The sequence below is a fragment of the Falco naumanni genome, chromosome 7, assembly GCF_017639655.2.
Source record: "Falco naumanni isolate bFalNau1 chromosome 7, bFalNau1.pat, whole genome shotgun sequence".
NCBI classification, from domain to species: domain Eukaryota; kingdom Metazoa; phylum Chordata; class Aves; order Falconiformes; family Falconidae; genus Falco; species Falco naumanni.
The window spans coordinates 62,370,768-62,386,673 of NC_054060.1; the positions used below are offsets into that span (position 1 = coordinate 62,370,768).

At 37.9% G+C, this 15,906-nt stretch overlaps 1 protein-coding gene across 2 annotated transcripts in view; it reads right to left on the bottom strand.

Annotated features, from left to right (window-relative positions):
* Window positions 1-15,906, bottom strand: part of SLC25A21 (solute carrier family 25 member 21) — a 255,369-nt gene that overhangs the window by 58,512 nt on the left and 180,951 nt on the right. For both annotated transcript variants that reach the window (XM_040599989.1, XM_040599990.1), the window contains one exon: window positions 9,825-9,908. In XM_040599989.1, the coding sequence (XP_040455923.1) occupies window positions 9,825-9,908 (84 nt within the window). Of the gene's footprint in view, window positions 1-9,824; window positions 9,909-15,906 lie in introns of those variants that run through there.

Below are 15,906 nucleotides of genomic sequence, written 5' to 3' on the forward strand. Positions count from 1 at the left end.
GAACAAGCAAGTTGTGTAGGGGCATATCCCCAAAAAGCAGCATGACCCAAAAGTATGCCTTAAGCTTAATTTAGTCACTTAGCCTTAACAGCAATTCATGAAACCCTTGCTCAGAGGACATGCAGCCCTGGCTGTGACTAATTTTGGAGGGGGTCTTGGCTCCTGACCTGAAAGCTTCTCGCTAGCTGAAAATTTTCATATAGCCCTGGGTGAGCCGAGGAAGTCCTGGAGAAGGGCAACACGTACGGCACACGGTGTATGGGCTCTTCACAGCTTTCTGACTCTAGATGGCTCCTGGCTCAGCCGCTGGGCTGCCTGCAGCACACTCCTCCGCTCCACGCAGCGGGGCTGCACCTGGGGTGCGGCAGGTTTCGGGGCTCAGATGTGGCACCACATCACAGCCTGAACTAGGGCCAATGGTGTCGGGCAGAAACATCCCCGTCAGGGCCCCAGGTGTAAACTTCTGCTTGGAGCACCGGGGAATGTTGCTAACAGGGCTGTGAAATACTGCAGCCCCTCACTAAGCCAATTACCAAAGCGAGAGAAATTCGTGGCCATTATCCTGGGCTACCAAATTGGGCAGATACGTTCTTCACGTTCAGAGAACATAAACACATGCGGAGAATCTGACGATTATGTTGATCTATTTAAACAAGATATTTGAAACCAACAGGAACCTAATGTGGTAAAATGATAAATATTCTTGAACGTTAAAATCATAAGGACTAAAAATTTAAGTTCTGCTGATCTTTCACTAACTAGAGTAGATAGATAAAAATGGATTGTAAACAATTCTTGTAGGTATCTCTTACTAAGGTATGAGCATCTTATAATGCAGTCATCTGATTCCAAACTGAGGTCTGTAGGAGCTAGCGCTGTAAATACTAATACTATAATGAGTTCTATTTATATTAGTATAATGCTCAATATGCATATAGATACTCAAGAAATCTTAAATTTAAGATCAAAACAATCCGAGCATGAAAATATTTGAAACTTAAAAGAGATAAAACATGGACCTTTAAACAGATACTTACCCAATGTAAATGGGTGTACCTCCAGTAGGCCGTAGCTAACAGTTATGACTAATGCCAGTTAAGGTCTGGCCTGTTTACTTCTAAGGTGCTTATAAGATTTACATGATTTTGTTGTGTTTTGTTCCTATGGGAAATAATCAGCATGTGTTTCATCTTTAAAGCATACGATTCTGAGAAGTGATTATCTTTTTTAAAGAGTGTTCTTGTTTACTGTGTTGCCATATATACCAGATCAAATTTTGCAAGCAAAATGCGGATCCATCAGTAATAAAAATGTGGTTAGCCCAACGCTACCCTTAGTTACACCAGTACAACCTCATTGTATTTCAGAGCTACGCACATAAAACTGGGAATAGAAGTTTTTCACATTCCAGAGCCATTTCTTATGTTTTCAAGTGTTAACATATGAAGATGGGGGGAGGGAACCTCCAGTCAGGAACAGAGAATTTCTGTCTGAAGGGGATGATGAAAACCTCATGACAGTAACATCAGTGTAAATATTGCTATCTAGAGACGGCACAGTCCACTGATTGGGGCACTAGCTTTGCAGTCAGGATGTCCAGCTTCAGGCTTAAAACTGCCACTACCTCCATGTCTGTGCTTGGACACACTACTTCACAAAATGGATTGCTGAATAAGTCCTCAGGCCCCTTCTGAATTAGGAGCCTGTATCAAAGAATGCAATTTTATGTCCAACACACATGTTCCTCAGAGCTTTGATATTAACATGCTACCATGGGGCAAACAAATGACATGGTATCTGGCTTCTCAATGAGAACCACTTGTGTGCATGCTCCAGTCCAGATCTGCTTGACACCCTGGCACTTTACACCTCAGCATCCCCATCTGTACATTTAGATAACGGTACGTCCTGCTTCTATGAAGTGTTTTGAGACCTATAGGTTAAAAGAACTAGTATCATCTTTGTTTCATGACTGACTATTGTTGCAAAAGCATCTAGTCACTCAAGACTGCTAGCAAAATTTCACTGGATTATGAACTGGTTAATTTTCATATACTTAGAGATGAAGAGAATGCATGAACTTTTTACAAACAGACATGCATACACATATGTACATGCATTTTAAAATGTAACGAGGCATCAGAATTTCCTGAGATTTTTGCTGTCTTTATCGGAAGTGAGACAAAATTGAATTATCAAATGTGAATGTTTATTTACAAAAGAAAGCAGAATGCACATCACCTTCATACAGGTACACCAAATATGTCTCCTTTGTGGCCATATTTGATCTAAAAACTTGTGAGCATAATATAAATCACAATCTAAAAGTAAACTATCCAGAAATTCTGTCAGTCAAATTTTCAGCCTTCCTCTTCTCTAACCTTGAAAGCAGTCTTAATGACGATTTTACTCAAGGCTGTACCATCATTTAAATTTTATGTCTCAGCACAAAAATGACGATTTTAAGACACAAGTCCAAACAAACTATAGATAAACAAATGGAACTGAAAACATGTAAGACCAGATATTGTGCGTAGGTCTATGCAGAGTAAGAAATGGGGTAAAGTGAGAGTAAGTGGCACAAGAACAGGGAAAGCAGATCTATTACTCTTCATATATATGTAATGGATTATGGAGAGGGAACTCTTGTTAATTACCCAGAAGAAATTCAGAAGTTCTTTTATCATGGGGCACCTAAAGCCTATGCTAAGGCATTTTTTTCCTTCCACTGCAGGCCTGGGAGCTCCATTCCCCACAGGGCTATGTGAATCCTGTCTCCCAAACTGCAGAGGCAGGAGGGTGCTTGCTGAGGACTGTTGCAGTGCCCCTACAGAGGGACTGACTGTCAGAGCCAAGTCTCAACCAACAGAAAAAATATCAAAGCAAACGGAATTGCTCACTTCCCAAAGTAAATGGAAGATTAAACAGTTGATAATTTTAATTGTGTACTATAAGAATGTGCCATATCCCTGCCTAAATTTTGCAAGCTCATGCTCCCTGAAAATATGTAAATATTACTTTTTCTAATGCTGAGCATTTTTTCCTTAAAGATATGCAAAGTAAGCACAAGGGTTCAAAAATTCAGCTCAAAGACTTCAATTTTTACCCACAAAAGCCAACAGATTTCACACAGGTTCACAGTTTTAAGCCAATGCACTGTCCTTCACAATTTCAGTTAGTTCGCAATTCAGCAAGGTGTTATAAAGCTTAATTGACACTTGTCATTTGTGCTGGTTTTGGCTGGGATAGAGTTAATTTTCTTCATAGTAGCTAGTGTGGGCTGTGGTTTTGGTTTGTGTTGAAAACAGTGTTGATAACACAGGGATATTTTAGCTATTGTTGAGCAGTGCTTATACAGCATCAAGGCTTTTTCTGCTCCTCACCCCATCCCACCAGGCGAGGTAGTGCACAAGATGCTGGGAGGGGACACAGCTGGGACAGCTGACCCCAGTGACCAAAGGGATATCCCACACCATGTATATAATGTCATGCTCAGCATATAAAGCTGGAGGAAGAAGCAGGAAGCGGGGGACATTTGGAGTGATGGCGTTTGGCTTCCCAAGTAACTGTTATGGCTGATAAAGCCCTGCTTTCCTGGATATGGCCAAACACTTGCCTGCTGATGGGAAGTAGTGAATGAATTCCTTCTTTTGCTTTGCTCGTGTGCACGCCTTTTGCTTCACCTATTAAACTGTCTTTGTCTCAACACACGAGTTTTCTCACTTTTATTCTTCCAATTCTCTCCTGCATCCCACTGAGGGGGAGTGAGTGAGTGGCTGTGCTGGGCTTAGCTGCTGGCTGGAGTTAAACCACAGCAACATTTCAGATGATATTCTTCCCCCTTTTTATTTTTTTATTTTATTTTATTTTATTTTATTTTATTTTATTTTATTTTTTAACAAAGTCTGCAATAGACACAATAGTATGTGCCTTGGCAGGAAGATGCCAATGGAGTACAATGTGACCAACAGAATAATTCTACAATGTGTGGGATAAAGAGAAGAAAAATTAGCAATATGCTATGGACAACGGGGATGCATCAGGATAGATACACACACACACTTTGATACCGTAGTGCCCTTTTTTGCATCTTTAGTCTCATTTTAGCAAGGTTTGTACAAGTATTATAAGTTTGTAAGTGTAAGGAAGGCTGGTAGGACTAGAAAAGAGATAGATCTGTGTATATATATTTCTGAAGTACAAGTGCTAGCAGACCTTCCTCAGCGTTCAGGTGGAAGTTAGTGTTCCTGTAGTGGGGGCAAAAGAGAAAAGGTGGCTATATTTCAGTTTGCAAGATCACAGTCTCTGAAACTGGTAGGGCAGGTGGGTCTCTAGTAAGAAACAAGATTCTTGAAAGTAGCAAGCAAGCATGGGTCCAGGTTCATTTCTGCTTCTCCTGGTACTTAGAATTCTGGCAAATTAGAAACCTGGCAATTTAGGTATTCTGGCAAACAAGAAACCAAAGGGTGGGGCAGATAGCTGTTTGGGGGGAAATAGCATCTTAATCTACCACTTCTGCTTGCCTCAGAGCACTTAAAGCAGAGCCTGGTCTTTTGATACCACGGGAATTTATGCCTCCAGTAAGTGGAAATGAATCTCCACTTCATAACTGCTTGTTGGGAAAATGGATTTTTGGCATGACGGACCATGTCACACTTCCCTGGTCAGCAATTTCATTGAAGGATTCAGGTGTAGGGTAGCCAAGTATTTGTATCTTGTATAACACTTATTTGGCAGCCTTTTGATAGGTCTCCTCAGCCCAGCTGGAAGAGTACACATCCAGCTGGGCCCCAGGAACAGGCGGTGATGATTGCTGGTGAGTGCCAGAGGCCGGTGCTTGCCTGCAGGGCTGGCAATCCTGCAAGTCTCCTTCCCTGACCTGCTGGCAATTAGAAGCAGAAGAGCATCATCTGCAGCCAGCTGGGAGAGCCAGGCCCCAGGAGCACTGCTGTAGTCTCTCAAGCACTTGTTACCGCAACAGGCAGTTGATGGATAGAGGGAAGACAAAGGAGAGTGCTAGGAAATTGATTAATTGATGAAAGATCACTGATATCAGGTAAACCAGGAACCCTCCAGCTTCTTCATGTTTGCTCACAACTCTGCACTCATCCAGCTCCTGCTCAGTCTTGGCTGTTCTCCCACCTACTCCACCCATAGCTGACAAGTTTTGAAGTTTTGTGCAGCTTTATAAGCTAATCCCACTAATGTATGAGTCAGAGTGTCGCTTATTTAAAAAAAGGTGTGTGGTCGTACAGACAAATATAGGTACAAGAGAGTGGTTTGGTGGTGCTGAGAGCAAGACAGGAATAGTTATAAAGCTATTGGGCTCTGTAAACACGGAGGTAATTACTCCTTCCCAAACCAAAGTCCACAAAAATAACCCAATAACTTAGAAGTAATGAAGCTCAAATGATCACTGACAGTTGTGTTTTGCACTTTCCCAGGACCGTCTAGTTCTAAGAAAGGCTAGCAACACTTTAAACTGAAACTTACTGAAGGCTGAGTTATAAATCTGGAAACCAGGACACTACTACCCTTTCTATTTCAGGCGAGTTAACCAATGAATGTGAAAGTAACAGGTTTCTTGACTGTGTGCCTACCAAAAAAGTCAACTGCGACCCAGAACACTTACTGTTAAAATTATGAGCTCATGAAAATCCAAGTTTATAAGAACAAAGTTGTTTACAGACTCGAAATAACAGCATTCGTCATTTTAATGCTGTAACTCCAAATTAAGACAGTGCAGATGGGCATAATTTTCCATTCTCAATATGAGACACAACACCATGTGTCTTTAATATAAATGCAACATATACATTCAGCTAGACCGTTTATTCTTGCATTTCATATTCCAACCTAAGTCATTATCAAAGAAAAAGCGAGTGAAAACAAATGCAGTAAAGATGATGATGATACAAAAATCAGTCATTTAACATAATCTAACCTCTTACTTGTAGGATCTAAAAACAACAAAAAGTTTTCTCTATTAATGGTTTCAGTTAATCCTGTATCCAAACATTTTCCCCAATAAACATCAGATTATTTTTATGTTGGCTATAAAGCTGTCACTCCTCAATAAACAGATATGCTCCTGGTGGGTTTACCTCTGCTGTCAAAGTTCTGTCAATTCATGCACCATCTCGTAAGCGAAACCAGAGAACCTCGGACGCACAGTTCCTAGTGAATCCAGCTGAGCAGCGGTTGCTCACCACCTGAGAGATTCGTGCTGCTGCAGCCCCCGTGCAATTGGCAGCAACTGGATGCTCCCAACACAAGTTCACAAAAGCCCTGAAGTTAATACTCCTGCATCCCTTTAATAGAAAGCTATGTGACCTTTAATGCTCTGCTCGACTGAGCCTTCCTTTAGTGAGTCTCAATTAAATTTTATGTTTTGTGGCTCCCATTTTCTTGTAAGACAAGAAAAGAGTTCAAGGGATGGATCCTTCTTTGAAGAACTTAATTCCCTGTGAAGAAAATTTATTTCCATCTAAAGAACCGCTCAAAGGTTGGGGGAAGGGAGCTTTTGTAGGGCTTTTTTTTTCCTGTGGTTTTTTTGGTTAAGAAATTTCTAGTATTTTGTGAAGATAAAGCAGTTTTCAGAATCTTTGAAAAGGACAGTGTTCTATTAGTGGTTAGACTGGAAATATTTCCTCTGTCCCTTTCACTATAACGAGAAGAAAATCAGAGGGATGGTTAAAGAAATCCTGGCCATTATTTGTGATGAAGCAGCTTTCCATGAAATCATCAGATTGCTACTGTGATACGGTAGTATAATGTAATATTGGTTAATTTTCTGTACAAAGCATTGCAGCAAATGAACTATTTGCATATGTATTCATAAAAATATGTACTTCCTAAGCTGATTCTACATACTTAACCTCAACATAACAAGGAAAAAAATTAAGGCATTAGGAACTGTCTTGTCTGAACTGGGCTCTGATATTCTAGCCCACTGTAGTTGCTACTATTAAAAGTATAAGTGTGCATAAGGTGCATAAACACCATTCCCAAATGTAAACATTTTCAGGAGCAGGCCATTAGTAATGTTTCCTTTCCCACTATGTTCCTTTATTTAATTAGGTTTTTTTGTAGTCAACTTAACATACATTCACATATGCCAGTAGGGAATTCTTGGTGTTGGAGAAAGATCGAGACTCTTTATAGTCAGTGTACACAGAATTAGATATTTCAGAAAATCAGTCTAAAAATGCCACACACCAATGGGAATATTTCATATTGGCCAATATGACATAAACATGGGGCATTAATGAATTTCTTATACCCTTCTTGCAGATTTACACCTCTGAATCCAAACACCTCATAAACTGGCTTTGTTTGCTCGATATCTAAATGTGAAGCTCTTTCTCAGTGCTCACTTCTGCATTTTTTGTGGTCACCCAAGGAGGATGTTATCAGAATTCAAGGTTTTCACTAACTAAAATACTTCATAGTCATCTCTCTCACTTCCCTCACGTGTGATAATCACCATGCTCCAGAAACTGGACAACTTGTGCAGATGGGGATGCAACTCATGGAGTCAAACAGGTTTTTCAGGATTAGTTGATTACTTTTCGTTATTTTTAGCCCAAATGTAAGATTATATTGTATCTGAGATTTTTCATCTCCTTTTTTCCTAGTACTTACTACTGATGAATGTTTAAATGTGACCTTCTGCCTCTGTCTTAACTTTCTGGAGAAAAAAAGGTATCCATAGATTTTGTTTAGATCAGTATTGACTGCTTTTGCAGCAGGCAAGTAAAACTTTGCATTAGCTCTAGCCTGACAGGAAATTAGTGCAATCCACTGCTAAACTGTGATTTAAATCTATTATAATTTCATGTAATAGTCTTCTTTTCCTGCTTACAGAGTCATGCCTTGATACAAACATAAAAAAAAAATATTCTGGTTTGGTTCTAGTATTAGGGCACAAGCATTCAACAGAAAAAAACCCAATGCACAACCCAACAGCCTTCATCTCTCCTTTCTGCAGTTCATTCACAGATGACTGCTGTGCTCAGACCCTCCTTCATCGTTTCTCCACAGTCAGTTTATGCGTGTTAGGCAGCACACTATCTGAACACTGGGAAGATACTAATGGAGTCAGATCCGTAGAACGAGTGATAGCTATGTCTCTGAGAAGCATTTGAAAAGCATAACATGTAAAACAATTGAAACACGGAGTATTTGTTTCCTTCTCCTCCTCCCTCAAATAGTAAGTGAACTACATTTTGCATGGTGCATTGAAGTTTGCAGTGTCCTGCTACTATTTTATACATGTGGGTTGTACAAATATCCAGTTGCACAATATAATCATACAGGTAATAAAACAAGACACTAAAATAAATTAATTTGGAAGTTGTCTCTTGATTTAGACTCATTCTTGAAATTTCTACCTATTCTTAATTTTACATTTTGTGACTCATTTAACTGAATAAAAACACTAGTGAATTGGGATGAGATAAATAGCATTTTCATACTCATTTACTTAAATATTAAAACCAGCTCTGTATTCAAAAATAGATTGACATGGCTGTAAATATTAATACTTTCCTATTGTGAAAACATAGTTTTCTTTTAAGAAGCAAAAAAATTAACACATACTCAGCTTAGAAAACCCCAGAAGCCACAAATTATCATTTTTGTGAAATCTTTTTAGCTTTTAAGCTTTTTAATGTCTTGTAATGACAATGCACATTAGTCTTTCATCAAAAGTGAATTTACCATAGATAAGGGCAAATGTGCCAACTTCCTCTCTCAACACCTTAATGAACTTCTCTACATTTCCCTTTTTTAGCATTTCAAACCATTCAGTTTTATATCTACATACTTATGTAGTGTTGCTTAGCTAAACCTCACTGCAAGAAATACAACTGGTCTCGTTTGAGCATTTTCACTGCTCGTCTCACCTCTGTTTTTCCAGTACAGCTTGTGGACACAAGACGTCTGCACCTCACTGCACATATGCTGCCTCCATACAAGATATCTATGCCATTATATTAAAGAACATTTATATAATGTTCCATTTTGATAAATATATGGTTTAAAAATGGGTTGCTATTGTATTTACAAAGTTCTTATGGAAAGCCTGCCAGTTACTCAAAACTGGGATTTACTAATTAGTTACCTTCATTAAAGGCTAGATCCTGAAGAGCTCCTGTGGATAACAGGCTTAAGTATATGATCAGTCCCATTACCTTCACTGGCTTTAACTGGACTGCTCATAAAATTAAGAGTGTATTTAAATGCCTTTCTGGATCAGAATCCAAGTCTCAGAGGAGCTCAGGCTCAAACCAGTGGCACCTTCTGAAGCCAGTATGATTCAGGTGATTGAAGACCATAAATCCTTTTCCATATTCTGTCAAAATGAAAAGCTGTGGAATTTCGCTCATGCAGGTCCTGGAAACGTTGTCTCCCATAGCTAACTGGGAATCAATTCATCAGAGCTTGGAAACAAGTACTTCACTGAACTGGTGATGGCTCAGGCTGAGCTAGTTCAGAAAACCAGGACAAGAAGACACAAGTACCTAGGTACCGCGGTGCACCGATGCAGCCATCCTGCTCCAGTACTGAAGCAGTGTTTGCCCTGACATCTCTACAGAGCTGTGCATTCTGGTCTTGAAACACACTCTAATAGCAAAATTTGGTATTGTGAGTGTAAGCAATGCTAAGACTTTTCAAATTGTGCTTGTTATGCAAGACTACATGTTTGCCAAATTCTGGCGATCGCAAAAAAGGGTGGAATGTAAAGAGGATCTAATGTCTGGAAAATGGGTGATTAAAAAAGGTCACATAAAATTGACAATTATAAAAACATATACTCTTACCCTTCTCGTTGGAAAATAGTCCTAAAACAGTCCCCCAGGCTCTTGTAACTGGTTGGATCAGTTTTCCCTCTTTGAATTTGGAACCTAAAAAAAATACAATTTACATCACAGCATGAGAAGTCAGGGATTTTAAGTCACTTTTAACTTTCCAATTATTACATAAAAGGAGTTTTAAAGGGTTTTTAACATATCTGATTCATTATTATATACTGTTCCTGATATACTTATTAACGCTGTTTTCATAGAAGCTGTTAAACTAAGGAAAAATAGAGCTTTAGTAGTAACTTTTTTTGTAGTTTATGGAACTCACAGTATAGCTATCACCTTTGACATTTACACCTCTTTCTAGTTGTTTGAAAAATAAGCTGTTAACCCTATGCCTGATTCAAAGCCCATTGAAACTAATGGGATTCTTTAAGTCAAACCCTGTTTTTGAAAATCTGAAATGGAATATTATCATGTGTTTCACTATGAAATGAATCCACTGTACAGTTTATTTCTTTTTATATCTGACAAAATTACAATAAAAATCAAATAGACACATGACCAGAAATTAGAGCACCATTTGATTTTCATATTTAACAATAAGATGTACAATAAAAGCAAGCAATGAAGTATTTTAATTAAAACTTTGTTTTCTCTATTCACATTTTGATAATAAAGATTTCAACAGGAAGCTTGTGGCTTTGAAAGGAAAATCAAGATTATGATTTAAGATTGTAATCACCTTATTACTTATGATTCATGGATAGCAACAGTGAGTTTAACAAACTATATTATTTTACTAAGTATCTCAGTTAGATTACCTGTTTCTTGCAGTTTTAAGACTGCAACTGACACATTCAGCTAAATAGTTTGGAGAAATTATGAATATAATTTTGCAATAAAACTTCTTTTGCTAGTTTAAACTAATTACTAAAGAGCACTAAAAAAATATAATAGAATATTGTTGTTGGCAGTTAGCAATTCCAGTCTACAACAGCTCTCTATCAGGCAACTGCTAAGTTGGCTTTAACACTAAGTACAATAAGAATTCTACAAAACATATAGCATTCAACAGTTTCAAGGAATAACTGACATTATAGTCAAGTGTCATATGCCAAAGTTATGTTGCTGTTCTGAGAAACATCTATTCTTATTCTAATCATGATACTGAATCTCATTAATATGTAAAAATGAAGGTTTTTTAACTCAGTGTTAAACAGCAATGTTCTCCTCTCTCTGAACAGAATTCAGTAGGGTCAAATCAAGGTTTGAATTGCGGCAAAAGGCATTCATTGTTTTGAACATCACTATTTCCTAAGCTGTTCTGTGCTAACACAGCTAACATTTTATTCACTTTGAGGAAAAAATTTCCAGTGATGTAATACAATTCTTTGGGCAATTATGAAGGCAAGCCCACACCTTTTTTGAAAATAGTTAGAAGGAAACACTGAGCCCCTCCATAGTCCTAATAAAAGTAGTTCAGGCACATCTGGGATCTCTATCTGGGGTAACCTCTTTTATTAGGACGAGAACTTGCTGCCAAGTTGGCAGAGAGGAGAATGCTATTCAATAGGCTTAGACTCAAATAAGAGCTGATGCGTAACATTTTGTCTGAAAAGAACCCTTGGGAATGCTAATAGTTGAAAAAAATGCCTCAATGCCATGACACAAACTCCAACAGTAATATCAGCTACAGAAGCTTTCACATTGTGGCAATCAAGCAATCAAAATTATAACAGAAAGCAGATTTTATGGACATTTTAATGTATTTAAGACTTGATTATTTATACCTTTGAGCTCAAAATCAAAAATGGCTTTCTTTTGATTAAAGAAATCTTTTAAAAAATTCACCTGAAACTAACTTTTTTCAAGTATTAAAAAAAGAAAGAAAGCATTCTTAACTCAAATTCTCTTCCTCAAGTTTCAAGATTTGGCCAGTTTGTAAACTCAGAATAAAGCATCACTGTTTCTAAAACATCCTCTGAATAATGCACCTTCCCTCTTGTTCAAGCTGCAAAATGCTCAAGCACATCCTACTAGCATGTGTGTAAGGTTCCCCGCTGTCATGCACGCACAACTGTTTGTAGAACTGGAGCTTTAATCCCAGTCTCACTACAGATCTTAACAACATGGTGAACATACTTATATAATTTCGCTTTACAGTTAACACAGTGTTGACTTTTCAACTAAATTTAAACGATTCAATAAAAATACATCTTTGATAGCAATAATAATGAAAAACATAGCATAAGAAATACAATAACACCATATGTAATTTACATGTATCAGATGAAGGATAACTTCTTGCTAAAGCAGTTAAATAAGGTTTACATTAATTTCAGGTTTTTGTTTTAATGTAGATAAGACCTTAGTATTAAATGAGTCCGTTTGTAACACTGAGTTGCACAAATAACATATTCCTTCCTTTAGGGTTTTTGGATCCATTCCTTCCCTAGTAAATCTTTTTTATAGCTTTAACAGTGATCCTAAAATACATGCCAATTATGTGCTTCAGCCTAGATCCGCGAATTGAGTTCTTTGATTCAGAATTGCTTGCCTCAATAAAATAATGTGTAACTTTTTAATGAACTAGCTAATTGATCACAAGCACTTGTTATAAGAAGCTCAGGGAAGAGCTAAAATAATGTGTTTGTTTTTCTGGTGGCAGCAGCAGTGGCAGCGTGTATTAGTAATCTTAATAATACCGAAGATCGAAAGCATTCACTTTAAAAAAAACCCTGGCCTGTTTTTAATGATTGTTTAGAGGAATGAACACAACTGGGGGATACATAGTGACTTTCACTGCTTCGAATCCACTCCTTTCTAAAAAGCATTATAAACCCACTGAATTTCATGCATTTTTGGAAGCTGGATGCCTGCCTTGTTATGTTATCAGCTTTGTTAGAACAAAAAAGATAAATTCTCCTATAAATATGATCAAAGCATTAACTACTGATCTATTTTATTGTTTTGAAGTCTGAAAAGAAGAATATGCAGGCAGCGTCCAAAGACACACTGAACAGACATACGGGCAGGACTGGGATGAATGACCTGCTACTCACTACCAGCACACAGCAAGCGCTAGGAGTCACTGGACAATCCAGCATGTTATGGGTTTACCAAGACCTTTATCACTCTAAAAATGACCATCAGGCTAACTTTCCTCCCCTCTCGTTTTCCTGCTTCTTGGTTTTCTGGCCAGAAAGCTGTGGTACCGAGCACCCCACACTGGGAATGCTCCCAGAGCTGTGGGAGGCACTTTGGTCCCCAGGTTACTTCTTCCTACCTGGGACTGCCCCGGCACCTACTGCCAGCCCTCTGGGCTCCTCCTCGCAGTTCACACCTCTGGCTCCCGTGCCATGGGGACCTCCCAATCTCCCTTTCGGGGCTGTAGAAGCAGCCCACAGAGCTTGGTCTTTTATGCCCCCTTTGACTGAACAGTACCTTTGCAGTAGCTTTCTTTCATACAAAAGTGTTCTGATATTGTTTAAGAAGAGAACGTCAGTGTCCTTCCCTGTTCACCCCCCAGAAGACACATGGGTGGGCTCTCAAAAAGTGGAAATCATGTAAAATCATTTGAGATTTTGGGGTCTGTTCAAAAGGCAGTATCTTCACTGAAAACCTTGCATGACTTAAACCCATGAAAATATTTTAACTTATCCACACTAATCTGCACTACAACTAGTACTCGTGAAATGAATAAACCTTGATAGCATGAGAGAGTGCATTTTTCATGGTTATAACAGTCCTTGATCAATAACTCAGTGGGCTCTGCCTGAAATCGCACAATGCAGAAGTTGCTTGAGTCCTTTCATCAGTTCTCCGAACCACTACCATTTAACATGTGGTACTTCATGTTGTGGAGCAATGACCCTACATAAACAGACATATCTGTTTCCAGTGCCTAACTTACAGTTCTTGTTGGTTTTAAAATAGCCAGTATTTTATTCTGAGTTTCAGAAAATCCCTGGTCCACAGGATGCTTTCCTCCCCCCCTTCCTATTGCAAAAATCCTCCAAGCAGTCTTTTCTAACACAATCAATATCTATATTGGAGAAGCAGAAGTGTGTGCTTTCTGGTAATTTTTTTTCTTTCTCTCTCCTATCAGTTGTTACGGTTTTTTTGTTCATGCTTACTGAACATCTCATCAAAGTTGTCTTGTGGATGTCTGCAACTACAGTATTCAGCTATTTAGTGTTTAAAGTCTGTTCACCACAATGTTACCTAGCAATCCTCCCCCTTTTATTTACTGATATGTGCTGGAGAAAGATTTCCAATTAATGCTGAAATTGGTTTGGTTATCTTAAAATCTAAAAGAAACTAGTATTTTCATACCTAGATGCAAGTAGATAGTGAGCAGTTAAATCCCAGCTATGTAGGACAACCGCAACGTGATGTGAAGACTAGACTTACCAAATTCTTGCTACTGGGTTTGCAAAGACTATACCCTCATATGTAAATTCTAGATTTTCTTCCTGCTTTTATGCAGTGCTGCTGACTAGTTCCTCAACCACAAAGTTCAGCGGGAAAGAAAACCATTGACTCAGAGAACCAAGCTTTATACCATGTTACAGTGCTTGCCAATGAGTGGCAGTCTTAGCTGTATTTTCACGTCTTACTAGGATCCTACCATATGTCCTACTCTATTTTTAATAAAGATCCTAGCATTTCCCTCCATGATTCGGACTTACACAGTCCCAAAGCAAATAATCTCAGGTACTGAGGTGTTTAGATACTGTAAAGAAAAGAAGAGAGTTAACTAGCATAACAAAACAAATTATCTGTGCAATGTTAAATGTTAAACAACTTTTAAATAAATGTACAGACTTTAGAAAACAGAAAACAACATTTATAGTTTTTCTCCACTTTCAGTATTTCCCATGATTCCAGGCACTCCTAGCTGTGGTTACCCCTACCATTGTAAGTTGATAAAAATGTATAGTCTGAAGCTTTATATAAACATACATTATTTAACAGTTCACATGCTTGTAATAAAAATAACTTCATTATAATTTAAAAAGATTTTGATTTGCTAACTTAAACATTTATTCAGGTGTTACTACTAGTTAGTGCTATCTACCGATGCTTAGATTTCATGCAAACTTTTGCACTGCAAAAAGGACCTTGATAATATTTCACTTTTTGGCTCATGTTCTTTGAGTTGCTTATGTTACTTACAGGATAATAACTAAACTGAGAGTATAATTCTGTCACTTATTTTAACAGTAAATCATAAAAGCTGTTGAAGAACTGAATATTAGATTTCAAAACAAAACCCCTAATTATATTAAGCCAAAGATATAAATTTTGCTAGTGCAGCAGTCATATTTTAAGTATTATAGTATTGCTGTAGCGATTATTTAACTGCAAAACCCATATAAGTATACAGTAAAGTGGTAACAGAGAACAGGCAAAGAACAGCACCTATTCCAATCATTCTCCATAGTCGATACAGATTTGCCTCCAACTAATCACAGAATTTTTCATACAGTTCATATTTACTTCACAGGTAATAAACCAGAATCATGGGTAGAGGCATTACCAAAAAATATTTGGTTTCAATATTTCAAAATTCATCTAAATGAATTCCACTTTGTTGGAATTAATGATTTTTTTGGTTTATTTACCTCTATGATTCTTGGAGGAACGTGGGTTTTTTTGAAGAAGAAACAAATGAATAGTAATAATGGAAATAATTGTAAGGATATCCTGCAAACTCAAAATTCCCTGTAGAGATTACTTTTGTGTGAGTTAGAACATCAGCTACCAGGTATGATGGTCAAATAAAAAATTACAAAACACAAACTGATGAATTCTCCCATTTACCAAAGCATTTATCAAACACCACAACTCCTAAACTCTTTAATTCCACACCTGACCTGACCTCTGCCTTATTGCAATCTTGATCTGTTGTTCTGTCCTCTCCCTATTTGCTTAGTTATCCAGCAATTTGTACTTTGTCTCAGAAAAAAATCTCAGAAACTGCCATGAAATATATAAGTAGGTCAAAAGGAGCAAACATTACTAGTGGATGAGAAAGCAGCAAACACGTACATCTGAATAAGGAGTGCATTCACAGTAAAGGTTAGAGCTATAT